At 54.2% G+C, this 27,626-nt stretch overlaps 10 protein-coding genes across 10 annotated transcripts; 4 read left to right on the top strand and 6 right to left on the bottom strand.

Annotated features, from left to right (window-relative positions):
- Positions 1-946: 946 nt before the first annotated feature.
- AB675_7587 (uncharacterized protein) lies at positions 947-1,983 on the bottom strand (the record flags this gene model as incomplete). The annotated part of the gene is made up of 4 exons (XM_018147968.1): positions 947-1,249; positions 1,322-1,659; positions 1,707-1,843; positions 1,907-1,983. The coding sequence occupies 4 exons, from the start codon at positions 1,981-1,983 to the stop codon at positions 947-949; spliced, it is 855 nt and encodes a 284-aa protein (XP_018000253.1).
- A 2,167-nt stretch (positions 1,984-4,150) lies between these two features.
- On the top strand, positions 4,151-5,086 carry AB675_7586 (uncharacterized protein; the record flags this gene model as incomplete). Its single annotated transcript, XM_018147967.1, has 1 exon — positions 4,151-5,086. One exon carries the CDS (start codon positions 4,151-4,153, stop codon positions 5,084-5,086), a length of 936 nt encoding a protein of 311 aa, XP_018000487.1.
- A 1,403-nt stretch (positions 5,087-6,489) lies between these two features.
- AB675_7585 (uncharacterized protein) lies at positions 6,490-7,465 on the bottom strand (the record flags this gene model as incomplete). Its single annotated transcript, XM_018147966.1, has 2 exons — positions 6,490-6,630; positions 6,683-7,465. The coding sequence occupies 2 exons, from the start codon at positions 7,463-7,465 to the stop codon at positions 6,490-6,492; spliced, it is 924 nt and encodes a 307-aa protein (XP_018000541.1).
- Positions 7,466-8,502: 1,037 nt separating this feature from the next.
- AB675_7584 (uncharacterized protein) lies at positions 8,503-9,393 on the top strand (the record flags this gene model as incomplete). Its single annotated transcript, XM_018147965.1, has 1 exon — positions 8,503-9,393. One exon carries the CDS (start codon positions 8,503-8,505, stop codon positions 9,391-9,393), a length of 891 nt encoding a protein of 296 aa, XP_018000397.1.
- Positions 9,394-10,090: 697 nt separating this feature from the next.
- AB675_7583 (Ubiquitin-conjugating enzyme E2 2) lies at positions 10,091-10,644 on the bottom strand (the record flags this gene model as incomplete). Its single annotated transcript, XM_018147964.1, has 3 exons — positions 10,091-10,439; positions 10,493-10,557; positions 10,603-10,644. The coding sequence occupies 3 exons, from the start codon at positions 10,642-10,644 to the stop codon at positions 10,091-10,093; spliced, it is 456 nt and encodes a 151-aa protein (XP_018000450.1).
- Positions 10,645-11,133: 489 nt separating this feature from the next.
- Positions 11,134-12,512, top strand: AB675_7582 (Acetyl-CoA acetyltransferase, mitochondrial; the record flags this gene model as incomplete). The annotated part of the gene is made up of 2 exons (XM_018147963.1): positions 11,134-12,246; positions 12,315-12,512. The coding sequence occupies 2 exons, from the start codon at positions 11,134-11,136 to the stop codon at positions 12,510-12,512; spliced, it is 1,311 nt and encodes a 436-aa protein (XP_018000349.1).
- Positions 12,513-12,575: 63 nt separating this feature from the next.
- AB675_7581 (uncharacterized protein) lies at positions 12,576-14,036 on the bottom strand (the record flags this gene model as incomplete). The annotated part of the gene is made up of 4 exons (XM_018147962.1): positions 12,576-13,054; positions 13,109-13,225; positions 13,277-13,587; positions 13,639-14,036. The coding sequence occupies 4 exons, from the start codon at positions 14,034-14,036 to the stop codon at positions 12,576-12,578; spliced, it is 1,305 nt and encodes a 434-aa protein (XP_018000199.1).
- A 797-nt stretch (positions 14,037-14,833) lies between these two features.
- Positions 14,834-17,491, bottom strand: AB675_7580 (Rab GTPase-activating protein 1; the record flags this gene model as incomplete). Its single annotated transcript, XM_018147961.1, has 1 exon — positions 14,834-17,491. The coding sequence occupies one exon, from the start codon at positions 17,489-17,491 to the stop codon at positions 14,834-14,836; it is 2,658 nt and encodes an 885-aa protein (XP_018000251.1).
- Positions 17,492-19,402: 1,911 nt separating this feature from the next.
- On the top strand, positions 19,403-21,673 carry AB675_7579 (uncharacterized protein; the record flags this gene model as incomplete). The annotated part of the gene is made up of 1 exon (XM_018147959.1): positions 19,403-21,673. The coding sequence occupies one exon, from the start codon at positions 19,403-19,405 to the stop codon at positions 21,671-21,673; it is 2,271 nt and encodes a 756-aa protein (XP_018000343.1).
- A 490-nt stretch (positions 21,674-22,163) lies between these two features.
- AB675_7578 (DNA topoisomerase 2) lies at positions 22,164-27,380 on the bottom strand (the record flags this gene model as incomplete). Its single annotated transcript, XM_018147958.1, has 4 exons — positions 22,164-23,646; positions 23,704-26,319; positions 26,395-27,278; positions 27,327-27,380. 4 exons carry the CDS (start codon positions 27,378-27,380, stop codon positions 22,164-22,166), a joined length of 5,037 nt encoding a protein of 1,678 aa, XP_018000287.1.
- Positions 27,381-27,626: the final 246 nt, after the last annotated feature.

The following is a 27,626-nucleotide window of genomic DNA, read 5'->3' as shown; positions in this document are numbered from 1 at the left end:
CGTGGTGGACAGCCCACCAGGCACTATTTCCACCGTCATTTCTCCATGCACTGTATTCATCCGAAAGCCGACCGTGCAGGGGCCGCGTAGTTAGGACGAACTTTCCACTCGTCATTGCGTGGGCTCACTAACGGCCTGGGGCTTAGCCACCAAAAGAACATGGGCCCGATTGGCCCTCCTGGGCGAATTTGAAGCCGAATTGAGAGCTTGTAAGGATTGATTGGATCGGGATCTGGAGCGGTCGTAATCGTGTCTTTCCATGTGCTTTCTAGGCGTAAATTCCAACTTGAAGTTTCTGTGAACAACTTCGAGATTCGCGGTGGAATCATGGTCAGAGCCGGGCTTTGTACAGGACAAGAATATCGGTCGTTCATGCGTTGCTGTCCGTAGCGAGGAATATGTGAGGCTGTTGCCCACGGCAAGGTACAGAACAATGCTTGTTCAGAAATGACACGCGCTACATGGAAGGCATATTCAGGTCCAGAGCAGCTTGACGCGAGTGCAGGCGCGACTCTGTAATACCAAGACCAGCGGCAGGCGCGAGTCTGGTATCTCTAGTCCACCGAAGAGCTGCGTTGCTGCGGTTCACGACTCAGACACATGCTCTCTTTGTTAAACATCAATCTCAATCACCGAAAGCGCGCTCACCTAGGTAATGGTGCTGATTAGCGATGTGCTCGACCTGGCAAACCAACATCGCATCTCAATAATCGTCAAATCGCCACACCCCCCACGATTTCTACCTATACCAAAAATTGTCTGCTATTTCAGTGCTTCACCCCGATGGAAGGCTCCAGACGAGCTAATATGCTAAGCTCGATCGTAGCACAAGATCTGGTCGCTCCTTTCAGCACCCGTCGACGCCGTCTTTGACAACTCTTCGACAACTCTTCGACAACTCTCATGACACGGATGCGACTGAGCTCACTGTCTCCGCAGCTAGCGATCACATAACCTCACACATCATGGTCATCGCCGTGGTAGCGACTGCAGTACCCACTCCGCCACCAGCCGCCTTCGCAATGCCCTGAAGATATTCCTTGCGTCTATGAGTCTGTGGAATCTGCGGCGTGGGCGCGACGTTGTTACTGAAGTTCGATAGCTCGGTGGTGATTACATCCAGCTGGGGATAGTCGGAGAGCACCTCAACCACGTGTGCTTCGCATAGGGCAGAGGCTCGGATGTGGACTTGGTTGTTTGCTAGCGCGACGAAGAACTCGTTCCTGCGGTAGGGGTTCAAGGCAACGTACTGATATTGAACAGAGTCAGCAAGCTGCCTGCAGCATAGCACGAGGTGTTTTCGATGAGCTTTCATACATACAACGACATCGCCTCGTTCAGATTTGTCGAGGATATCCCACAGCTCCGGATAGCCCATTTTAACCTTGTAATAATAATCCCCGTCGGTGCAGAGCACAACATACGACTGATTGATCCCCAAGGATACAGACTTGATCGTTTGACCTGTGTCATCAACAGTGTGCAAGGCTTCATTCAACTGTTCGTTGGTTTGACTGACAGCTACACTTGTCATCCAGTCGTCGCTGCTGTATAAGAGCCATTCATCTGGACTGGAACCGAACGCGGCTTTGCAGTTTCGTCGACCATTCTTCTTGAGGAATTGCCTAATGTCCCTACTTCCGAACCCTTTGGAAGTTCCTGGAGTCGAAGTCAATACGAGCTGGAGGAAACGATGACCGACATACTGGACCGTGTCACTGTGTTGCCTCTCTTGTCGGTGCCAGTATAGACGCAGAACCAGTCCGAACTAGCGTTCATCGCGAGCGAGACGATACTTTCGAGTTCTGGGGCTTCCAAGAATGCGCCGAGATCACCGCAGATCCTATGGCTAAGCAGTCTCATGTCAGCTTCTTATATCCTCGATCTGCCTGAAGATTGCGAATACCTCGTCAACCGTTTCGGGTGGTCCAGCACATAGACGCCGATTCCTCCGAAAATGAAGCACAGTTGGTAAACAGACATGATGGGTTAGCATGTGTCCTCATCGAGGAAAGAGACAGACCTGGGCAGAAGACTTATAGCTGGACTTCCTGCCCGGACTTCGGGAGATAGCACTTTGGTTCGACAACATCTCCAGTGGTTGTACATACCCGGGCTGCACCACGCCCGAGTATCGCAAGCTCGAACTGGATACTCGGGGAGAAAATACGTCTTACAACTGAGGGTGTTCATGCTCTTGCGCAGGCACCCGTCGTTTGCCCTTGTCAAGCACCATAGAGCAAGAAGTTCATGTGTCACAAGAACTGTCGCTCGGCTCCGGTCGCCATCCCGTGCCTGACCTAGGCAGGGCAATTGCATTGTGCAACAGTACAAGCTGAGGTTGCGAAGACTGTGAGGACGTCCGAGTATGCTGCATTTCCTCGAGGCAGCATTACGAATCGCGGTCTTAGCCATTGGCCATGTAACGACCGTTGTTATCTGCTCCTGTACAGGGCGATCTTCGTCTGGACTGCTTCCAACACGCGTGTCGGTGCAGGATGACACCCCAGGACCGCGCAGTGTCACATTCAGTCGCGGTTCTGATAGAGCAGCGACGCTCCTAATTGCAGCATCGTGCCCATCTTCGCGGACGGTTCTGCCCACGAGCAGGAGCTGGTCAGTCCACCCTTGGTACGTTGGTACCTAGAACCCTGTCTTCTGATAATGTATATTGTACGAAGGGACTCTTCATCGCAGAAGAGTCCAGTCCAGTTTACGAGCCGTGCTCAACAGCGCGCATTGCTTCCAGAAGTGGTCAACGGTCACATTGGTAGGTGTGGAGGACATTCAGGGGCACTGCGTGCATTATTGACAAATTGACTTGATGGTCCGATCCGCAGACACAAGAACTTCGGTCTCGATTTTAGAATCGGCAAAGCTTTGTGTCGGACGCATAGATCCTCGACCTGCTTTTGTAATCCTGCCGTTCTGGGTGGCGGTTCATTCCAAAGCAGCCAAGTTCTGCGCGGTGTGGATGTCCGTCCCCTGGCTGGGCGGATCTTCGCCGCTCATAGAAGGTGCAGCGCAGTGCTTGTATGGCTTGGCGCATTTCCCGCCCCAACCTTGTTGTGACGATGTCGCTTATGTATCTCCTTTGTCACTGCATGTCGCTACTGATGTGGCGTCAGTTCAAGCATCGGCAAGGACCGATCCACATGGTCGCATTAGCTAACGTACAACTTGTTACAGCCATCCATCAATATTAGCATACAACACAGAGGCTGGCCCCAAGTCCTTCATACACACGGCGTAAATTAGCGATTACTGGGCCTCTTTACGAGACAATGTCCAATCCCAAAGAACCTGAGTCCTTGCTCTGGATACTACCTCGAGTCATGCTGAGAATAAACATTGTTCTCTAGACCAAAATACTTGGTCAGAACTGTTGCGCCACACTGTACCATAGGGCGGCCTTCGGCACAGTCAGGCCTGCGAGCCCTACGTTCTACACGAACGACCATGGGTGAGGATTACGCACTCTGCTCTTCGATACCGACGGAAGGGTAGCCCTAGAACGAGGCTCACGCTCCAAGTTCAGACGACCGTGGCATTGTCCCCACACTATTGCCAAAAGGAGTCGAAAGAGACATTTAGTCAGCTCTCCTCGTACTCGTCTATGATATTGCTTCTTCTCAGGCCAATGGGTGGTCAGCATGTTATTCCATTTCTCGAACACACACTTTCGCCCAAGTTCCAGAAGTTCGATCGGCTCATTCCATAACTGCTATATTTGCTCTTAGCGGTTGGAACCATATGGTACTAAACGATACAGCTTAAGAGATCGACGCCACAGCAAGCGAGGGCCCGCCCGCGCTATGCTTCACGAGGCGACGGTTCAGGTTTGGGGAGGCGGACTTGACCACGATCAGCTTCGTGTTGAAACCCACTGTTGATGATCGATCAATTGAGACAGAAGTTGCGCGGCCGCTCAGCATGACTATACGGATCGGCTCCACGCGGGTTGAGGAATATATACTGGCTGGATGCTCCCGGATTGCCGCAGGTCACATCCTGGACATACTTTTGACCTTAGGCCATCTTCCAACGAGTGATCGATCACTCACCAGGACAGCAGGTAATCTTCGACTGTAAAAACTAGCAGCATTGTGAACAGCCATCCACGTCCTTCCAATCACCAGCCAGCGCCAGCATGGCGAACCATATAACGTGGCACCCATTCGGTCACCGCCAACAACAAGGCTCAACACCACTCCTCGGCAGCAATAGCCCACACGCCGGCGCATACAGTCCCAGCCTCGGCGCACCAACGCCATCACCACATCAGAACGCATTCCCAAACTACAGACAACCGCTCCCTCCATCAGCATCATCATCGACCTCCTACATCCCCCAAGACACCGGCTACGAACCAGCCAACGACGCCGGAACAGGCTACATCCCCCTCAAACCACCCTCGCAAGTCACCTTCCCTCAACACCCCAAGAAGTTACCTCTATGGCGCCGCGCCACCAAACTCCTCTCCCCAATCGCCACCATCCTCACCTTCCTCTTCTCCCTCGTCCTCACAGCCGCCATGCTCTACGTCCTCATCCAATTCCTGCGCACGCGCAACACCCACCCTGCCGACCCCAACGCCCCACGCGCTTCCGACGGCAGCACCTTAACCCCCTGGCCGCCCGCCTCTGACGGCCCCGTGAAGGTATGGCCAACTTACCTCCTCCTCGCGGCCACCGTCGTGTCGTTGTTCACCTCCATCCTCGACCAACTAGCGGATTGCAACTGCCTCCCCAGCTTGAAACGCACGAAGATCAAGATCACGTACTATGTGTTGCATATCGCGGTGTGGGTTGTGGTGGCGGTGCTGTATAAGACGGAGAGGGGGTTGAGTGATTTGTGGGGATGGAGTTGTCATATGGAGGGCGGTGAAAGGGAGAAGATTTTCGCTGAAGTACTCAGCTTTAGTGCACTTTGCAGTGTGCAGGATTTTAGTTGGGTTGGGGCCATTATTGAGGTTGCGGTGAAGCTGGCGGTGCTGGTGGTGGCGTGGATCGTGGGGAGGTGCTGGGGTGGGAGGGCGAAGAAGGGGGTTGAGGTTGTTGGGGAGGTTTTGGGTTGGACTCTTTGAGGTCGGGTTGAATCGGCGCATTGGAGCCATTCAAGCGGGCAGATACGCGGCACTGTTGCGAGATCAGCATATTGATTCATGGCCACCAACAGAGCTGACTGGTAGAGGTGGCATAGGGCGACTTAGAACCGGCAATGCATCTACACCTTCAGCACACTCAGTCGGTGATCCCTCTCTGCTGTAACGATCTCTTCGAAGACTGAAGCTCGCCCTAGCAAGTAGCTGCAGATGCTATCTGACTATGGCAAGGAGGAGCAGAAAGATGCCTGGAACGAGGACAGTCCTGGCGTTAGGAAGAGGAGAAGTGGTCGGGGCAAGACAACTACTTTATACCTAGGTATCTCTCCAGTAGAGTGGAGACCCAGAACAGACACGGAATGATCATTTCGAGTGACTTTGCCGAGAAGGTATTAACTGTTCGTGCATAGTTTGAGATCGGGCTGCTACTTGGCGTATTCACTCGAGCGGCCTCGTCGAGGAGGACGGGCTGCTGCCTGACGTATTCACCAGAGGGGCCTCGTTAAGGAGGAAAGATCGGAAACGACTTGAAGAGTTTCGGGAGACAAGGGAATCTCGTCTGATGCTCAGCGTTCGAGAGCTGTAGCATCCGGAACTGTCGTTTTGAAGGGGCGCAGGCAGGTGGCTTTGCGAACGACTTGATGGCGAGCCATTTCATAGCTGCTGGGGCTTTGAAAGCATTTGCAATGGACCAAAAGATGGGGAACGATACCTACACACTGCGACTGTCCCGGAACCTTGGGCACGATCCATGCTGGAATCGTGTGGTATCGCTGCGATTATATTCGAACTCGTCCACTCCACCGGTAGTGCGGCAAGATCCCGTCATCATGGCAAGCTTGACGATTATGAATGTAGAGATACTCAAGACAATTCTTTACGTACCAGTTGGCAGTGGCTAAAGCGCTCGAATGCGTCCTCAACAACCTCGCTGCCAAAAGCGGCGAGCGTGTCATCCGGCTATGCCTGGGACCCTACGGCGGCCTGCTCAGACGCTGCACGCAAGGCACAGATGAAGCCGGATGACAAGCATGCCGGTTCATGGCAACAGTACGCGTTCGATGCTAGGTGCTGCTATCCACATTCTATTTCTGTAATGGGTTCTGCTCAATGACTCTCCAGAGTGCTACTACGTTGCGCAAGCAGCCCGGGACCCTCCTTGCACCCTCGCAATTTCTCCTTGGTACGCCTGTGCCCGAGATAATGGCTTGCATCTTCAAGGAGTCAGTCCCTGCTGAGTTCCATGCTAGAGGTGTGCGTGGGCCGCTCTCCAGAATTGTTGGCCAGGTCGGTATGCAGCTTTCGGGCACAATCCGCTCGGCACGCTTCCCGTCATCGACTTCTCAGCACACCCATCAGCTCAACGAACCGCGGTGTCGAGTAGCCTAGATGTAGAGCTCGAACGAGACCGGGGTGTATCCGCTCAAAGCCTTCTCCAAGGATGCGTCGATACGCTTTTCTGCCCAAGGGATAGGTTTTAGAATATGTTCGGTTGAACCATCGGCATTGCGACTCGTCATTGCGTTCTGCGTCAGGTCAGCATGTACTGCTCTTTTCATCAGCTCCAGGGAGACAAACTGCGATATGATCAAGGTGGAGCGCCCTGTACGGAGGCATGGTTCTGTTGTTGCCAGTGCGTCGGAGGGAGACCTTGAGGTGCCCAATCTTGTGGCGAAGAACCCACTTGACATTGCTCGGCTCCTTCTGGGCGCCTCTGTCGCTAGCCCGACCTTCATAGCTGCGGACCCACACGTTGAGCCGGGTCGTACAGAACCTCCGCGAACCCGCCGCAAGATCTTCGAGCAGCTTCCCAAAGGCTGGTCTTGTCGATTGCGTGCTGATCGCTATTTCACCGCGATAGGAATACGTAGTCGCAGACTTCTCGATGCACTTCAATGCGGGAAAGCCATGGCGCTGCCTCAATGCCGGATAATAGGGTGGGCCAGGCAATTGCCTGGATAAGTCTCTGATTGTGGTGAGCAAGGATCTCCACGGGTCCAGCACAAGGCTGGCCAGGGTACTGAAGCGATCAAGATCGTTGTGTCCGGAGTCATTGAGAATCCCAAACGAGACGCCGCCAGCTGATAGATGTGAAATGAATTCTTCGCGGATGGGCTTGTTGGCACGAAGTAGACCAGCATGAACTTGCATTCGTGGCGCCTTCAATGCTTCATCCTGACGAGAGAGAAACTCGAAGAAGAATCTCGCCCGCAGGCCTTCGACGTCTTTCCACGGCCACTCGACTTTGCCTGTATGAATGTCCCTAGGAGTACTGATTCTGGTCCAGGTGCGCAGTATGTAGTCTTCGGTGGCGACCGCGTAAATCTTGACGCGTAGCTCAGCAGGGAGTTGAGTCAACATCTTGGTCGAAGAGAGAACGCGTGGGAGTATCCGAACGAAGAGCAGTGAAGTGATTGACGTTCAGACAATTCGATGAACTAAGATCAGAAGTTGATAGCTCGACCAAGCTTCATCAGAGTTTCGCATAAGGCAAGAATCATTTCGAGTGAAGCACTGCGAGATATGTGAAGGGTGCAATAATACCAGCAAGTCACTTACGGTGGAAGATTGCATTTCCTGTGGGCAATAGTATCACCTGTACCCAGTACCTTAGTGAAATCGATATATTGATTCGATGAGGACGTGTCCTTGGAACACTATCGACATGCACGCTTGCTGGCGACGTTGATAATTGTTTGCCCCCCGGCTTTGTGCATAAATCAGTAGAAATCGGGACGTCGCGTTCTTAGCAAAGGGACCAAGCATTGTATGGCGTTGTACAGGTGGGTGAAGACGTAGCAGATATAGAAACGTCCGACAAGATGCCATTGAGCGACGAAGCGAAGGCTGAAGGCGTCCCCGATATTGTGGCTAGTAGGTCTATCACCGCCTGGGCCTGGATGTCGACGAGCATGTCGAGACCGCGCATTCCTCTACCTGTTCTAGTGACCAACCGAATGATTGGCCGCGGTCTGTAGCACAGTGGTTGAGCTGCCCGAACCTATAGGAGTCCAAGGCCAAGGGCCCGGGGCCAAAAATTGAGATCAGTCCGTAGGCCCCTGCAGGTGGACGCCTTATGAACCACAAGGCAGACTTTGGCCGTACTTCGTATCTTGCGACACTCTGTGTATCAAACTTCCTTCCATAAGAACGACGGACGAGAAGCACAAGATGCTGTCTCCAGCATCTGACTGGCATGTCTATGCCAGTCACTTCATAAGGGACAACGCATCCTCCCAGGTGAAGGACTCTGATCATCAATTTGGCCACAGTACCATCCAACGAAGACCTTAGCGGGACACATCTAGATTGGGTGAGGAAGACGGCACAGCCTAGGCTCGAGCAGCGCTTCCATTCTCCGGGAAAATGACAACACGGTACTCGAGAGCGTTATAGCCATGCCGATAACTCTGTTCTCACAGGCTCTTCTCTTCTTCATCGGCACCCTCACGATCTTCAGCCTCACGCTCATCGTTCCACTCTTTCCCTTCACCGGAGCACCTCTCCCTCACCGCCATCCCTGCGCCCACCTCATCAGCCCGTCGCTCTCCGCAACTTTCGACTGGAGCTCGCCCAGTGCATTGGACCTCGCCTTCTGCATTCAACACCGGCAGCCGAAACCCTCAACCTGCCTGTTCTACACTTCGGACGCCCGGCTCGACGCAAGGCGCTATGCTCAGGAATCCGGCAATATCACTATCTACGATGTCTATGACCAGTATTACTTCAACCCCGCCCACCTTCCCGGCAGTCAGTGGAATAAGCTGAATGTTACCAGAATGATGTGGAAGATCACAAGCAAAGCATACGCAATGCGCTGTTCGGGCAAAGTGAGTCTGGTGCTGCCGTGGAACGTGAGCGATGAGGCGGTGTGCCCGAACAGTATCTGGGTGACTGATGAGTATGAGGTTATAAGAGAAGCGCAGGGTACGATTGAGTTGCCCGTGAACAGGATCAGCTGGGTACCGGAGGACGAAGTTGGGGGAGGAAAGTGGGTGAGACGGCCTTTGCGTAAGAGGAGCGATGCTGGAGACGGACAAGGAGGGCTACCCTCTGATTCTAGGCGACGTGTCAAGCGCGGTGAGATCAGGTCGCCAGAAGCTGTTGGTGCAGACGCTAGCCAGATTGCGATGGCTGAGACGATGGTGGATGAGCCAGTGGTAGAGATGGACGATTCTTCTTCATCTGTTAACAAGCTCTCGGATGAGCTGACGAGGGGACTCTGGGACGATAATGGCGATGATCCGTGGGCTGTCTATCAACCTGACGATGTTTGTGGCCGGCCGTGACGCGGAACAGGGTCCGGACACGGTTTGCGGAGCTACTTGAGTTGTTGGCTGCAGTTCTTCGCGGCTGAATGCATTGGCCTGATTGTGAACGAAGGATCGACTGAGCTGAGCAATGACACCACTTACTTAAGGAAGTGAGAGCTGGGAGCGCAAATGTGCCTGACCCACGCAATAAATAGTGAATGTCTTCTGGCCGAGTCATTACAGTGACCGTTCCGAAGTTGCCCTGGTCTTCACTTTGTCGACGTCTCGTCAGATATAAGTACTCGCTTCGTCCTCGGCTGCCTCTTCTCTTCCTTCTTCCTACACAGTGGCGAGTTTCACTCGTCAGAGGAGGACTGTGCGACCGAACCTTCCTACTTGCCATGACATGTTAGCATCCACTGCTACCTGATGGGGCAAGACAGTGAGGCCGATGATGCTGCCAAAACAGCGCTAGAAGACCCAAGACCTTCAGGACATCCAGCGTGGCAGACGAAGGTCAGGGGATGCTTAGCAACGAAAGTCCTCATGTCGAATATTGTATCTCTTTGCTGATCATAAATATACAGCTCAACGCCTGCAATGCCGTATTTCTACCCACAAACCCGTGAAGAAACCCAAGTCAGTCCGCCGATGCGCCTGCAGCCCCTTCGCTGTGCAATTTCTCCCACAGAATGTTCGACACATCAACCTTATCCCAACCACGCGAAGAGAACTAATCCTCCCAACTCTTCTCCACAGTCTCCCTCACCCGCTTCGTATACTCCTTCCGATTGTCCTTGTACAGATTACTCGCTTCCACATTCGCCGGACTGCCTGTGTTGGGATCATTCAGCAGACTCTGAATACTCGTCAAGATGGCAGCTACATCGTATGTCGGTGACCACCTATTCTGCAGGATGTCCAGACATAGTTCGCCGGTGCCGTAGACGTTGGGGTGGAACATTGAGCTGACGAATTTGACGCCGGGGGGCTTGTTCGGGTAGGCTTCTTCGAATTGCATGACGAGGCGGAATGTGCCGTCTTCGAATGGGGTGTCTGCTGGGCCGATTATCACTGCGTTCCTGGAGACATCAATCAGCTTGAGGGTTCGTCTTAGGTGGGCCAGGGGATGTACCAGGTCATCACGTTATCAGCGATAGGTGAGGCGGAGACACCGGCGGGAGGATCTGTTTGCATGCGCTGGGGAAGTTAGTGGAAGTCGGCCACAGCATGAAATGCGCTGACCTTGAAGTCCCGCATCAAGCGGCGTCTTGCAGATGTAGACATGGTCTGTGATGGGTATGGGGTAACAAGAGTTGGTTGCGGCCGATGCGAGCCTTCGCTCTGACTTATGGGAGTCGCTTTTCGTGGTCTATTCAATGATTCGCACGGGATGCCAGGAATGAATGAGTATGTGAGAGACTCAGAATGAGTACGGCGAGAATGAGAGGCGAGATGGCAGTGGCACGAGAGTCGCCGCAGATACAACGCCGCCAATGAAGTCACGGTGAAGGCCGCGACCCGGGGCGGCACGCCGCTGCGACGCCGCTACGGGCTTGGCATACCCGAACTCCAAAGAGCCGAGGTGCGGAGAAAGTTGGAGGTAGTTTCCGCAGCTCACTTCACATGCTCGCCAGCCGTTAATACCCGCCATCGCCTCCATGCCACGGGCTAATTTCTGATCATCTTCAGTCCGCCTGGGGATACTTCGACAAGCTGGCGCCCTCAGCAGAATCAGCATCAGCAGCACGTCTGACGGGCGACACCGACGACAACATGGCTTCCCTCGCAGCGCCCGCCCGTCGCGCCGCCGCACGAACGGCATCTGCTACATCCTCTGCGCGTCTGGGCCAGCTACGCAGCCACTTCAGCACAACAGCTCCCGCGCGAAAAGAGATACAGGAAGCTTACATTTTGTCTGCGGCGCGTACACCGACAGCCAAGTTCAATGGCTCCTTTATGAACATGTCAGCACCCCAGCTCGGCGCTGTCGCCATAAAATCAGCCCTCGAGAAGTCCAAGGTACCCGTCGAGAAGATCACAGACGTTTACATGGGCAACGTCCTCTCCGCAAACGTAGGCCAAGCCCCAGCTCGACAAGCGACCATATTCGCAGGTCTCCCACCCAGCGTCGAGGCTGTCACCATCAACAAAGTATGCGCCTCCGGCCTAAAAGCAGTAGCCGTTGCAGCACAGAACATCCAGCTTGGCCTCGCGGAAGCACAGATAGCCGGTGGCATGGAGTCAATGTCTCGTGTCCCCTACTACCTACCTCGAGCCGCCCAGAACCCGCCCTTCGGGCACATCAACATGAAGGACGGCTTGATCGAAGATGGCTTATGGGACGTGTACAACCAATTCCACATGGGCAACTGCGCCGAGAACACCGCCAAAAATTACAAGATCTCCCGTGAGGCCCAAGACGCATATGCAATCCGGTCCTTTGAGCGAGCACAAGCCGCTTGGGCAGAGAATAAATTCGCGGATGAGATCGCCCCAGTCACCGTGAAATCAAAAAAGGGCGACGTAACAATCAGCAAAGACGAAGGCTACGAGACCCTCAAGAAAGACAAAGTGCCTACTCTGAAACCCGCCTTTGTGCGCGACGGGACTGGCACAGTCACTGCGGCCAACTCGTCCACCTTCAACGACGGGGCAAGTGCGCTTGTCTTGGGGAACAAGGAGATCGCTCAGCAGTACGGCCAGGGCAGCCGCGTTCTTGCTCGGATAGTCAGCAGCGCAGATGCAGCCACCGATCCAATAGACTTCACAATCGCGCCTGCCAAAGCCGTGCCCATTGCGTTGGAACGTGCGGGCATCACGAAGGAAGACGTTGCGATTTGGGAATTCAACGAGGCGTTCGCTGCTGTCATCAAAGCGAACGAACAGGTAAGCCGGTTTCTCCCCTTGCTGACTCACCTCAAATTCTCGGCTTCACGGTACTAACCAAGCACTAGATACTGGGCCTCGAGAACGCAAAAGTAAACCTACTAGGCGGCGCTATCTCTCTAGGCCACGCACTGGGCAGCTCAGGCTCGAGAATATTGACGACGCTGCTGCACCAGTTGAAGCCTGGAGAGTATGGTGTCGCGGCGATCTGCAATGGCGGCGGTGCGGCGACTGCAATGGTCGTGCAAAGGATCGAGTCTGTATAGGTAGTTTGTAGAACCATAGCACGAGGATGAGCCAAGTCCCAGGAAGCCGTGTGCGATCCAGAACTAGCGCAGAATCATAGCCTGTTCGATCTCCTGCACACCCTTGGTACTGATTCGATACGTGCGCCTCTCAGCGTCTCCGCGACCCCAGCGCATGACCGCCACGAGCTCATTGCGCTCGAGAAACACATGCACCGCCGCCCCCTCCCTCGTGTCCTTCAGCTCCGGCTGCAGCGGGAACCACAGTCTCGAGCTCTCGAACTCAGTTAGAACGTCTAGTGGTGGGAGGTGGAAGCACTCGAGATGTACATCGTCAGCTTTCTCGGCGTCCTCGGGTAGGCTGCTGCCACTCCTGGGGGCGAAGGTGGTCCGAATGAGGTCGTGAAGGTGCTGCTGAAGTTTCCAGAGCACGATGGCACTGACAGGTCGGCGGATGATGGGTGTGAGGGGTTCGAAGAGGTGCTCCCATTTGTGGTCTCGGGCGACGTCGAGGGGCGTACTATGTTCGGGTGTGTTGTTGGAACCGCTGGTGCGGGAGAGACCTGGCAAGATGTGAGACAGGGGAGGGTGGTGGCGTGATGAGACAGAGAACGTACGCCACGCGCCCTCCTTCAGCAATGCTTCGACTGCAGACTTTTTGCCGTGCCAGGCTGCTTGATGGAGGACGGTGTAGCCACTTGAGGATTTGCCTCTCTTGTGCTCGGCATCGCTCACTGAACACGATCAGTCAATTGCCGCTACGTGACGAGTGTTCGTTGACTCACGGAAGCGGGTGCAATTGACCCAGTTCTGACGATGCGTCGTCTTCGCGTGCTCAAGTCGCCTGTAGACCTCATCCCATCGGCCATGGTAGGACGCGTCAGATAAAGCTATTCGGTCTTTGAAATATGCCGACTTATCGTCCTGACCTGGCTTGCATCGGAATTGCCCGTACCATGCAATGCCGGAAGTCTTGTAAGGCGTGAAGATGCCATTCCGATCGAACGTTGAGGATTCCGAGGAGGTCTGCAGCCCGACTTGTGCTACAATAGTCTGCAATATGGCCAACTTCTCGTGAACGCTGACAACTTGCTCTCTATACGCATGTCAGCCTTTGTATACATGTCGATAGACAGAGCCGACACACGTCAAGAGCAGTTTCCAGAGCCGGTCCGTCTCAGCGGCGAGCTTGCTGACAAGCTCCTCGACCTCACCACTGTTGTACAGCCACTTGGCACGATCAATATAAGACAACTTCGAGCCAGCACTGTTGGATACTGCTGCCTTCACCTTATCCCGCAGATCCTGCACTATGGTCCGGCATTCCAGCGTGCTCACTTGCCGGTCGAGATACTCCTGCTGCTCGGAACACAGCGGTCGTCGAATGACAGCGAAGCGATCGAGCTGCTCACGCAGCTTCTCTGTCTCGCTTGTCACTCGTGCGAGGGCACTTGGGGCTTTCTTGAATTTTTCGGCCAATGAGATGAGAATTGCGACGACGTTGGCTGTTGTTTCGAGGAGGCCGATTATTGAAACGGGATCCATTGCTTAGGCCGTTGCTGAGATAGCGCTTCCGCAAGTCGTCGCCAGCATCAAACACAGCCCTCGTCATTGTCTCGTGCTCTACAAGGCACGAGAGACTGAAATCGACCGCAAAGCCTTAGTACATGTAGGGTCTTAAGCCGTGCTGGAGTAGACGGCCATGTCCTCTGGCCTAGAGTGACACGGCGTCAGGCCACTTATCATGCCCCGCCATCACAATCCTTCTGCAGGGGTGGGTTCAGCTTCTGCAAGGCCGATGCAGCGAAGCTGATCTCGGCTATGGAGAGGTGCTAGCACTATGTCAAGGATCAGAGATGCGGTCATATTGTAGCTAGTTACCCGTGCGTCGTGCCGCTATTCACTTTAGCTCTACGCGGATTATGGACGGTGGCATCGTAGACCGGATGACGTGCTTCCCGAGGCATGTGAAAGACCGGTTGACTTGGTGAGCACGATGCCACAACGGACCACGAGTCACGCTATGACTCCCAAACAAGAAAACGCCCTTTTTCCTGGCCAGAGTCATCAGAAGTGGTGGCACATCAGGATGATATTACTATAACCTCCTCAAACGAAGGACTGCACATCCAAGTCGCTGGAAGACTCTATCCTACTCCTCACATGTTATATCTAGCCAACAAGAAACCATGATCGTTCAAGTATCCTGCTAAGGCAAGACAAAAGCCACTTCGGGCATGCAAGGTATGAAGCAAATGTACCGCACGCTTTCGCTTTCGTGCTGAATGAGTGTGTGCGAACACAGGTCGAGGATGTGACATATTCAACAGGCTGCCAACGCATCAAGTCCTCCTACCCCAACCGCTGAAGAATCCACCACCACCGGCGCTCGCGCTCGGCGCATGTATGGCTTTAGGCGACTCCCTCGCCGGCGTGCTCGGAACAATCCCCGTCGGCGATTCCGAACTCGACACCGTCCTGCCAATCGGACTTGTCGACGGTCCACCCATGATCTTCCGCAACGCATCCAACTTGCCTCTCGTCTCCTCGAGTTCCTGCCTGGCGACCGCTTCAGCTGTCTTTGCGGTTGCGAGCTCGAGGAGCAGCGCGTCGTTCGCGGGTTGAGTTGGGGATGGTTGCTGCTCTGCACTGCTGCTGATGCTGTTGGCGGTGTTGTGAGTGATGGCATTGGAGACGATGGCAGCAGCATTCAGACTGCTGGCACGTTTTGAGAAGATGACGGAGGACGGTCGGGGCTCTGACGCGCGACCAAGCTTGAATTCCCGAAGACCAGGCTGTTTAGGCGGTGGCGGCATCTTAAGCTCGCCAAAGTCCGCGCTGGGTGTAATGGGCGTGTACATGTCCGATGGCGATTCTGGTGTTGATGGGTGACGCGCGCGAAGTTCTTGGACCGTGCGCTCCAAGCGCTGCTTCGACTGATGCGCGTCTTGAATACGGGCGCGTGCATCCCGCAGATGGTCTTTCAAATCCCGATGCTCAGCGTCTCGCTCTGAAAGCTTTTGTTGTAGCTCTGCCGAACGCTCGCATTCCGCATCGTAGCGGGATTGCCACTCGTCAGCGGTATCCCGGAGGGCGTGTTTGCTGAGAATGATGGACTGCCGTTGGCCTTCTGATGAGTTGAATTGGAGGGCGGCCTTTTCCATGAATTGGAACATCGTGGTGTCGGTCTCGTCTGGCTCGCCACCAGCGAGTTCGTGGATGAGTGAGGTCTGTATGCGGAAGCGGGAGAGTAGTTCTTTGGCGACTGTGACGTCCTCGGCTCGCTCTTCGCGTTCTCGTCGGAGGTCTTCTTGAAGGTCTGAGTGCTGGCGCTGGAGGTGGCTGAGGGCGGTGAGGAGGTCTTCGATTTGACTGTGTAGGCCACGGTCGTCAGCGGATCGTATTTGTTGTTCGCCAAAAGATGTGGCTCGCTTTATTGAGGCGTCCTCGTCGATGTCTGTAGGAGCTGTGCTGGCGTCTGAAACGGTGACCATAGAATGCACGGTGGACGTGAGGCTGTGACTTGAAGAAGAGACCCTGAGACTAGCGGCGCCGGGTATGGTAAGGCTGAGATTGCCCGACTTGGTCGACATGTGCCCGGACCCACTCCAGAACCGACCAAGGATAGCTGCCGCCGTCGATTTGAGCGCGGATTGAGGCGCAACAGTTGGCATTTGCGCCAGGGTAAATTCTTGCTCGAGCGCCTTGAGCGACTCTTGATTAACGACAGAAGTGAAGGAAACGACATCCTGAATCAAAGCATTACCATCTTGGGCGTAACAATCGAAGACTTGACGTCCGCCAACCAAAGACATGGCTTCTTCGTAGTCTAGAGATTTGAGTTTCTCAGCATTCCTCTGCATCAGGGCCAACGCGCAGCGCATTAGAGTTTCAGTGGCGCCCTCCGATAGGATCAGATCATATAGTCTCAGTAGCATCGGTAGCGGACATGTTGCTGAGAAGAACGACAAGAACCATTTCGAAACCCATAATGCACCGAGGTCGATTTCTTCGAAGTGCTTGTTGAGTTCGGGAAGATGCTGCTTCAGCAGTGCTGAGAATTGGTAGATCTTGAGATGCAGCCCGTCCAAGCTAGGGAGATATGATGATCGCATGCCGTAGCCCTCCATTACGCGGACGAGGATGCAGAAAGCCTCGGGCTCGCTCATGTGCATGAGTAGAGGGCCAACGACAAAACCAAGCCCCTGACAGTAGCCGATGTCACTGTCGTAAAGTGAGAAGGCTTTAAGGACTCGGCCAAGCATTTGCTGACCCTCGCCACCCGTTTCTGAGAACATGGCGACATTTGGGAAGCTGCGGCCGACATCCTTGCCAATGATGCCATCGTATGGACTTGGTTCGTTCGCCAGTCGCTGATATTCGGTGTACAGGTTGGGATCTCTTGCTCCAGCAATGCTGACCCAGACAGGGCCTCGAAGCGGTGGAGGCACACCGCCTCTTATCTTGTTGGCTGTGAGTGTCGGCAGCCGTTCTACCGTCTGCTTGGTATCGGACACAAGGGCTATCCAGAACTCATATTCGGTCATCTGAGGTGTAGGTAGCATGGAATAGCGCAGGGATTCGGGCTGCGGTCCATCGATGAGCTTCTTGAGGAACTGTATCGAGGGTGGTCGTGTGCTTCTTCGCTTCTGGGACTTTGGCGCGGCGGCCTTAGGGTCAGCGATGATAGCTGCATTGGCAGACTCTAATCGAGCAAGCAGTAGTGCAGTCGATTCGTCGGTAGCACTGTCCTTAGGCTCTTGCTGTTCGGTCTTCTCGAGCTCCTCCCAGTCGACAGGGCTACTTGAGCCATCAGACTCGGGCCTCGAGCTCTTTGACGACGTCGTGGAAATGCTGAGTGGTCTGCTAGCTACACTGTCCGAGCGAGGGCGGGGATCAAGGGGTGAAGCTTCAGTCTCGAGCGACAAGCGAACTGTGACCATAGAGGCTGTATGATTTGGAAGAGGGATATCTTCTGGTTCGACTTGTGGTTCGACCATTGTCTGACGCACGGTTGGGATTGTAATGTAAGGATTGACAGGTCGTATGCAGGCAGCCTTCAAGCAGGGGACCCCGTAAAGGAGTGCTGGATCCCCTTTCTAGAAGACGCGTTGTGGTTGTTTCAAGGAGTGACTTCTCGCTACTTTGCCGGCAAAGCGAGCGAGCTGGTGGCAAGCAGGATGAAAGAGTGGAATGAGCGTCGAACGCAAGAATTCAGATCATTGTTGCTGGAGGAGGGGTTCTTCAACTCGAAACAAAGGACGAACGATATTCAACTTCCAGCCCCTGGCCGGTCCAGTGTAAGCATGTGGGACTCCGGCCGACGCGCCAGCCAATCAATGCGCGTTGCCTGCCCGAAGCTGCAGATCCTCATTTCGCGAATTCAACAACCTCAGATCAGCATTCTGATCAATCAGTTGCCTTACACTTCGTAGAGAGATCCTGTCCTTGGTCCAGTGTGCGCTCCCATATGTGCGTCTGCCTCGTAGTCCCTGGGCTGCGATGCAAGCGGCTGCGGGTCAACAGCAAACCAATGCTGGCTTTAACTGGAACGAAGCTTCAGGCTTGATTATTGTGCCATTCCGAGGGATGAGGACGATCCGAATGAAGGCGTGCTGACGAACCGATCCTAAGAGCAGCGCGATTTGCTCAGTGACACTTATGCAGCAGCCTCAGTGCATCGTGTGTTCCCATCGTGAACATTATGTAGCAGCAACGAAGCGAGGTGAGTCATCTGCAGTAAGTATGTAAGAAGAGGTTCGCTCCTTCCACAACACTGATCAGAGCTGTTTCGGCAGTCGCATGGCACTTGATCGAATGTGTCAGGTACGGTGCTTTACAGAGCCTCGAAGTACTGCAAGGACAAGATGTTAATCATTGGCCGCCAGCTACTAAAGCTACCAAGCCAGCAACCGCGCAAGCACATTAACGTGTACATCAAGTACCTCTGATCTGCTTACTTCGAAAACATCTCTTAGGCTCCAGAGAGTAAAGCATCGACGCACTCGACTCGTTTTGTAACTTACATCCCCTACGCGGTCAAAGAATTGGAGATGAGCTTCTCGCGCATTCTCGCCCGGATGGACGAGCTAGCTGCACCTCCGAGGCGTCCTCCCGCTGCCGACGCAGCAGATCTCTCGCCGATCATGGCTGAACAGGATGCCGACACCGTAAGATTCGAGTTATTCACATTGTCTTCTAGACCAACATGCCCAAACTGCATCAAGGGCGGATGACGTTTGGACGCCGGCAGACAGTCCTTTTGAAGATTGCCAGGTCTGTCCAGCTGACACAAACAGCGTGGTCCTTCTGCCTGCTTCCTTGGTACCTGCTGGCATGGCCAGCACCTACACCAAAGCAGGCCACAAATTCAGCCGGTGCAGCGTGACATTCATGGCTATTCAACGACCAGGCATATCCAAATTCTGTTCCAAATGCGGAAGAGCAGTTCTCCGCATTGAGAAGCTCGAGGACGAAAGTGGTCCGAGCTTGACCAGGCGACTTCTCGAGGAATGGGATGTGTGCCCGTATTGCCAAGGCTACCTCCGCGATTGAGTCGGGTGGAATGCATTCCGGTGTAACATACTTAAAACCCGACAACCCCGCGGATCGAAGGAAGTTTTCGGCACATACTTAAGGCTGTGCGGATGATGGACGGGAAGCCGTTGCCACACGAGATTGCTGTCTCGAGGAAAGATTATGCCGTCGACTATGACGACGATGTGGCCGCAAACGGCAGCGAGTTGCCTGAAAGCGACTTTGGCCGCATGCGTGCCAGCGCTACTCAATTTACATATCATTAACGCAAACTGCTTCTGTCATCTTGCCTTCGCACTGTCATGGTCTTCCAGCCTGTATCGTTTCTTCGCAGACTTACACAGACTCACAGCAGCACAGTTTAGACCAACACCATGTCGTCAGAAGCAGGTCTTTCGAGATCGGGTTCGCTCACAGACTGGCTGAGAACTAGCTTCAAAGGCGGCATGTCTTCTTTTAAGCCAAAGAAACCACAAGACAATGCACGATTGAAGGCACGTCTTTCGAAAGAACCGCCTTCTCGACCCAGCAGTGCTGCAGCCGCAGAGCACATCAACGACAAGACCCAGGATGGCAAGCCCGTCGAATTGCCAACAAAAGAGCCTGAGAGAAAGCCTACAGCCGAGACTACGAACTCGTCCGTGATTGATCCCGACTATTCACCAAATAAAAAGGCATTCCGGAAGAGTGGTGGCAAGCCGACTATCCCAGCCGGGCAATCGTTCTTCGAAGACAGCTCAAGCGACGAGGAACCAGAAAGCCCAGTCCTTCAGCGTGCCAGCTCCGTCCGAGTTGCGAACCCCGTCTTGGTACGGAATGTCAGCAATGCTACCGGTGCAGTCAGCCACTCGACTCCTCTTCGCAAGCATGATGAGCGTCCTATCACACCTGAAAACAACAGCGACGCCAAAGATGGTCCTGCCGACGCCCTGCGTATGCTTGAGGCGAACTCTGCTAAGCCTCTGCCGATGCCCTCGACACCTCCTGCATCACAAGGCCATAGCACGACTACGAGTACGCTTGGTGGCGATATCACTGCCTCGCCAGCGTCCACTGTCTTTAGTAATGTTCAAGCCGCATCCAGTCCGCCCTCGACACCTCCAATCACGATCACAACCCCTCTCCCACCTCTGTCTGCGTTGCGCTCCAATCCAGTCACACCGACCACCGAGCTGACCTCTGCTCGGCTGTCTCGTGCTCTATCCGCACCTACACCACCAAATCGCAATCCCAACCGTCGCGTTACAATCCGTCCCTCGGACCTGGTCATCGGTGAGGATCACGACCACAAGCTCTTCCGCGATTCAGTCATTACGACGCCATATCCCGGGAGTGCGAGCGACAGCCTGGCCAACAAGAACAAACGCCTGTCAGATATACCCGATGAGCCTTCTCGTGCCAACAGCGTCGGGAGCACTGCTAAGCCACCAATTCAGCTGCTGTCACCACATGCGCTAACGGCGTCACCTCATGGTCCCGGCGACCGCGATCGATTCCCTTCGCTCACGAGCACTGAATCGCTGCTCGTCACGTTGAGTCTGTTTGGAAAGCCGAATACTGCGTCGACGGTCGAAGTCACCATCCCACTCGCTGCTACTCAACCACGTCAGCCACTGTCGCTGCGCCGCGAGACTCGCAAAGAACGCGCCGCCCGGCCAAATCTTACAGCACCTGACTTCGACGACAGCAACCTTTTCACTCTCCTCCGCAAGCACTACCACTCTCACCTCGTCGGCGGCCGGGCTAAACGTGTCTGCCTGCTCCCCACACGCACACTCAGCAATGCCACCTCGATACCCGCCAGCGACACCATGAACACGAATGACATTGCCCACTTGAACGATCCATATGACTTCCTCGCTCACCTTCGTGAGCCAAGTCTCGGCAAAGGCAAGCGTAATTACCTCCTCTGGCTGCGCAATAATCAGTCTTCTGGACAACAAGTCAACCGTCGTGGCCCCTCAAGCTCATTCTCAACTGCCGCGACCATCGAGACGCCCGTCGCGGTAACTGCCACGGAGACGGGTTTCCCTGCGAATGAGGCTTCTCCAGTCAGCACCTCCAAGAAGAGCGATGTCCACCCAGCATTCGGCGGCACCTTCCTCTCCTCGCCCACCACAACCCTCCCCTCGATCCAGCACTCCACAACCAGCAACAACAGTAAGGTCTCATACCCGCGGATGCCCTTCCAAACCAGCCACGCGTACAATGCGGCCTCAGTCTTCGCGCACGGCGCCCTCCCACCATCCACTAAGCCCGCGCAAGCAACAGGGCCACACATCGCCCTGCACCACCGCACAAACCTCCTCACCCTCTCCCTCGCAGGCTTCCTCGTCTTCCTCGCCGGGCTGATCACTGTCATTGTATGGGTGCTGGTTGGCGTGCCGGGTTTGGCTGCAGGCCAACGTGAGCTTCCTTCTTTCCATGAGAAGTTTGTTGACGCGGGTAGTACGACTGATGTGGTTGCGACGAATGCTACTGCACTCGCAGCGTTCGATACATACCGCGTAGCAGCGAGTTATGGAGACTGGCACGTTGATGCGCAGATGCGTGTTCTCACCGCACTAGTGATGGGAGGTGTTGTGTGGTTTGGTGGAGGTGTGGCGGTGCTTGGGTGGTGGGCCGCTGGCTGGATGCTGTTGTGATATCCCTACTAAAACCCATAGGTACTATAGAGAGATTAGCTTGCTGCGAAAGCAAGATGGTGAAAGTAGTGCCAAAAACTATATCCGTTGCGAGGACCTCAGCAACAGGAAAGAAGGGACCCCGAACCAGTAAGAAGACACCAGGATCGGCAAATTCATAGAAAAAGTCATTTCTCGTTAATTCAAGCTTGTTTCCGAGTCATCGAAAACGAAGACGTCCCGCTGTGTCGCTTTCCAAGCGTACTGATGATTTGAGTACACGAGCGCTTGCTTGCTTGCTTGCCTGCCGTCTATCCATACACACCACTCATTCAGTGTACCCTGACATCGCCAAAAGGGCCCTGCCGTATCGTGCGAGTCTGGGTGTTTTGCGTACTGCGTGCTTTGCGTGCTTTGCGAGTGTGCATGCTTTGCGAGTCTGCATGCTCTGCGCGTCTTCCTGCTTTGCGAGGCTGCATGCTTTGCAACTTTGTTGCCCATTGACGTGAACTCAGTCGCTATCGTCAACATCAACAGCAAAGCTGTCGTCGTTCTCAACCTCATCATCAGAATCATCGAAGGCATACTTCACAGGCTTCTTATTTGTCGCCGCACGTCTCCCAGCCCGAGCAGCCGGCTTCACATCTTCGTCGTCGCTATCATCAACGTCCATAGCGTCGTTGTCCTTTCCGGCAGGCGAGTCCAGCAGATCATTCACGAGATCATCATCCTCGTCGTCAGAAAGAATCACGGTCTTCTTCTTGGCAAGGCGTTTCGCGTACGCCTTCGCGGCGGGTGATTGCGGGGGCTCCTTCTTTGCCGTTGCAGCGGCAGCAGCCTTTTTGTTGGCTGTGACTGCTGAAGCGGCGACTTTCTTGACTGGAGCTTTGACCGACGGCGCTGCGGTCTTCTTCTTCGCGGCAGCTGTAGCCTTGGGCTTGACAGACTCGACGTCGCTATCCACTCCTTTCTTGGGACGGCCGCGCGCTTTTGATTTGGTTGTCGCGGGCTTGAAGTCCTCTTCCGAGTCATCGTCTTGCTCCGAGGCGTCGTCCTCGAAGACTGTGGTGTCCTTGTTGGTGACCAGGATCGAGCGACGCGGCGAGGATTGCGGAGCCAGTGCCTTGTAGTCCGTCTCCTCATCATCAGAGATGCTGTCGGAGATCTTAGGCGCGGGCGGCTTCGTAGGAAGCTTGAAGTCATGACTGCTTGACGGCCGCGAGGTCGACGTGTTGAACAAGGGCTTCGACTCTGTCGTGTTCCCACCAAGTGGCTTGACCAATGTGCCCAGATCAGCGAGCAGATCGTCGCCATCACTATCGTCGTCTGAGTCGACGGTGTATTTGATGGGCGCTTTATTCGCAGCTGCTCGACCGCGTGGCTTGTCCGGCTTGGGGATCGTGCCAATAGGCGCCTCGGTCTTGACCTTTGGCTTCGAGACTTGTGAAGAGCCAACACCTTCAGCAGGCGTCTCAGCGCGACTCGTCGGTTCCGAATCACTGCTTCCATCAGTGAACTGACTTCTCGCTTGCGCGATAGTGCTGTGCACTTTCGACTTCGCTGGGGGAGCATACTCTGTCCTCTTCACAACAGGATTCTTCTTCTTCATAAACGTGTCCAATGAGCCCTGAACTGCTTTGGGCGCAGGTACAGCTTTGGGCAGTGCCGGCTTCTTCGCCTTCTTGCGATCATCAAAGTCATCATCAGAGTCATCATCCTTGTTCTTGCGCTTCTTCGACGCCGTCTTGCCCCCGATGTGGAACTTCGCGGATGCTCTCCGACCACCCTTGCGAATCTTCTTCTCGGTTTGACGCTCGTCTTCAAGTTGTGTTTCCCACTCGGTGACGAACTCGTCGAGGTCGGTGCGCCAGAGGTCTTGGATGGAGGTTTTGCTGAGGGCGTCGATCTCGTGCTCTTTGTCGCCCATTTGCTTGCGGAGTTTTTCGATGCGTTCTTGGGTCAAGGACCAGATGGGCATGCCGAGGAGGTAGTCGCTGGAAAAGGGGTCAGTGTTTGCACCAGGGTAAGAGGTTGTGTGTCCGGGTACTTACTATGCGGAAGCTTGAGCGTTGATCTCGGCGTCTTGCTCCTCATCTTCCTCAACGGCATCGGCTTTCTCACCAGCCTTGGCTGCGTCCTTCTCCTTTGCGAACGCCTTGAATTTCAGCTCCTGGAGCTCGACCACCAACTTTGCTTTGCGCTTCTTCGCAACAATGAGCTCGCCGTCAACAATCATTTGGACGAATCTCGCCATGTTGGTCAGGCGTGTCAGCTCCTTGTGCATGGTCTCGAGCATGTAGGTCTTTCGCTTAGCGTACAGCTGGAGTCGATAGCGGTAGAACTCGTCCAGGATGTCTTCGACTCGGTCATACTTTCTGATACGACCCTCGGGATCGAAAGCGACGAGGTTAGCCAGCGAGACCTGCTTGGTGAGCTTGAACTTGTCGACTAAGCCTTGCTTCAGAGCAGCCTCCATGTGCTTCTCGGACTCCATTTGGATGGTGAAGAGCACATCCTTGTGAGTATTGTAGTCCTTGTAGTCCTTGATGAAGCTCGGAGCCTTCTCGGCTTTGAGGATCTCCTCGAGCTTGTCCTTGAAGGTTTGCGTCCACATGCGTACTGGCAGCTCAGAGATCTCGATCTCGGTGTCGTTCAGCTGCGAGGCAAGGCCCGAGAACTGGAACTTGCCAGGACCAGTCTCGGTGACCTCTCCCTTGAACCCACGGAACCAAGGTTGCATCGGCAGGAAGTCCTCACCATTCATCTTGCGTTTCAAGTTGTCCACGATCTCGACAGGATTGAAATTCGGGATGGATGTTGACCAACCTGTGCCAATGCCGTCCGCTCCGTTGACAAGCAGCATTGGCAGGATGGGAGCATAGATCTCCGGCTCGATGGTTTGGTCGTCATCGGTATTGTAGGTCAGCAGAGGCTCATCTGACACGTGGAAGAGCTTCCGAGCGAATGGCGATAGGCGGGTATAGATGTACCTCGCCGATGCAGAATCGGCTCCTCCTTGCAATCTGCTACCGAAGTTTCCTGAGGGCTCGAGAAGATTGATGTTGTTGCTTCCGACGAAGTTCTGCGCCAGGCCGACGATCGTGCTCTGGAGTGACGTCTCGCCGTGATGATAGGCTGTCATCCCTAGAACAATACCAGCGAACTCCACGACCTTCATGTCCTTTCTGAGATTCTTCTTGAGCGCGGTATACAGACACTTCCGCATACCCGGCTTGAGACCGTCCACGACGCTGGGGATACTGCGAACGCAATCAGCCAGCGAGAAGAGCATCAGCTCCTTGTTCACGAAGTCAGTATAGGTAATTCGTGCAGCTGAGTGATCCAGATAGTCGCCGGCTTTATATGACTGCAGCCAGGTCTTTCGTTCATCAGCCTTCTTGTTGCTGAAAGCAAGTTCAATCAGCTCTGGCTCGCCTTCTCGCATGGTGTGGAATTCTTTGTGATGGCGTTCAAGGTCACTGAAGTAGACCTGGGCATCCTCTGCTGTCGAGGTCCCCAACCCTTTGTAGTACTTGGAGGACCAGCCTTTATGGCCTTCGGCCTTCCATGCTTCGTATTCCGGCATGGTGAAGAAAGTCTTCTGCTGAGTTGGGTGCTTTGCATCGCCCTTCCAGATCTTGACAATCGGCGTAATGAATTCGACCAGGAACTCCGGAATGCGAAGCAGAGATGGGAATTGGCACTGGAGAAAATTGATGAGGAGTCCTTTGATATGACTACCATCATGATCCTGATCCGTCATGATCATAAGGTGGCCATACCGCAGGGACCGCGTATCCTCATAGACCTTCTTGTGTTGAAGACCCAAGAATGACTTGATAGCATTGATCTCAGCATTCTTCGAGATCTGATCAACGGTAGCGTCGCGTACGTTAAGAATCTTTCCTCGAAGCGGGAACACACCGAAGTGGTCCGGAGAGACAACAGCACGACCAGCCATGGCAAGACCCTTGGCAGAGTCACCCTCAGTGAGGATGAGAGTGCAGAGATGGCCAGAAGCAGTGCCAGCTTTGTTGGCATCGACCAACTTTGGGTTGTTCATCCGAGTGCGTTTCTTGCCGTCTGTCTTCTTGAGCAGCGAGTCGGCTTTCTGCTGCTGAGTGGCTAGGAGGTCCTGGAGTATGCTTGTGCCTTCGACGATCTTCTTGACGAACGCATCCGTAACCTCGAACTTCGAGCCGAAGCTGGAGGCTTTGTTGGTGAGTTGCTCTTTGGTCTGCGAAGTGTAGGCCGGGTTGACGATCTGAGCATTCACGAAGAGGAAGAGGTGGTTCTTGATCTGTGCCGGCTTGAGTGCAACACCACCCTTGTTGCCCTTCTTGACGTGAGCTGCAAGTTTTGTGACGAGTTGATCCACGATCATGTTGACATGGGTTCCGCCCGACGAGGTGTTGATGGAGTTCGTGAAAGATACCTGCTGGAAGGAGCCATCAGACACTGCAACGCCGACAGACCAGCGCTCGTTCTTCTCTTTCGCCATGATGATGTTCGAGTCATCAGTAGTCGTATCATCGCCTCGCTCGAGCTTGATAGCTTTGGTGTACAGCTCAGCATATCGTTCGAAGCTCTGCGAAGGAAGTGCAGGTAGACCCTTGCCATTGAGTCTGATCTTGACTCCCTTCAGCGTGCCAGCCAGATCGTACACTCTGCGAACAAACAGAGCCTCGAGATCGTCATCCATGCCATTCGGCATCTTGAACTTGGCCCAATCAGGCGCAAACGTGACCTTTGTGTAGTCTTCACCTTTCTGCTCGGCAATGATGGGATCGTGCATCTTGCTCATGTTGTCTGTCCAAACCTGCTTGTACTTCTTCTTGTGTTTCGAAGATGCCGTCTCGATTGTGAACTTTGTGCTGAAGATGTTACACAACTTAGCACCGTAGCCATTGCGGCCACCGGTAATCTTCTGCTCGTCGTCGTCGTAGTTCGAGCCGGTCAGTAGAACGCCAAAAATCATCTCTGGGATGTAGATCTTCTCCTTGGAGTGGATCTCAATTGGGATACCACGTCCATCATTCTCGACTGAGCATACGCCGCGCTCTCGGTCAATGTGGACGTCAATGTAGCTCTGGTTCTTGTCGTTTTGCTTATTGTCTGCGGCATTTACGAGAATCTCGTCGAAGATCTTGAAGACACCCGGCACGAACGAGATCTCTCTGTACTCCATCCGGTTCTCCTGTTGGTTGAAGACCCACATGTGGCGTTCATTGCGCTCGACGGAGCCGATGTATGTGTCTGGACGCTTGATGATGTGTTCCAACTGCGTCAACTTCTGGTATTGCTCAGAGACTCGTTTCTTCTTCTTCGGTACGCTTGGATCTTGAGCCATCGCCTCGTTGACAAGTTCGCCCAGCGGCTTGGAGTGTGGGCTCTTGGCTGGGTTCTTGGGTCCTTTGGGAGCAGAAGTCTTTGCCTTCTTTGCAGCGGGCGGTGTGTCGGCTAGAAGAGATTCATCATCAAAGTCATCAGGTTCATCTTCGTCGTCTGACTCTTTCGATCGCTTCTTGGGAATTTTCGCTTTTGGTGCCGCAGCCTTGGGTTTGGAGGCTGCCGCTTTCTTCACTGCAGCGGTGACTGGGGCCGCCTTCTTCGCAGCTTTCGGCTTCTGCGATGTGTTAGCGACGCGTCTTTACGGTGTGTCATCGCAACTTACGGCGACCGGCGCCTCAAAGTCGCTGCCATCGCTCATGTCGAAGTCGCTACTCATTTTGGCGTGTAGCGGCAGTAGACTCCTGTAAAGTCTGACAGTCGCGTGAGGACCAAGTCGTGTGCTGCAGATGGCAAATCGACATCGACTGAAAAGAAAAGTTGTCATGCATGGAATCGCATTGAAATGGTTTGTTTACACGACCAGGCGAGGCGCGTTTCGGGCGTGAGCAAACTTTGCCTCCGCTATCTCCGGGCACTAACCACGAGTTCACGGCTTGGCCCTCGAGCTTAGTGGAACCCACTA

The sequence above is a fragment of the Cyphellophora attinorum genome, assembly GCF_001299255.1.
Source record: "Cyphellophora attinorum strain CBS 131958 chromosome Unknown Contig12, whole genome shotgun sequence".
NCBI classification, from domain to species: Eukaryota; Fungi; Ascomycota; class Eurotiomycetes; order Chaetothyriales; family Cyphellophoraceae; genus Cyphellophora; species Cyphellophora attinorum.
Note: the sequence above shows the minus strand (reverse complement) of the source record. Positions and strands in the feature narration are given on the sequence as shown.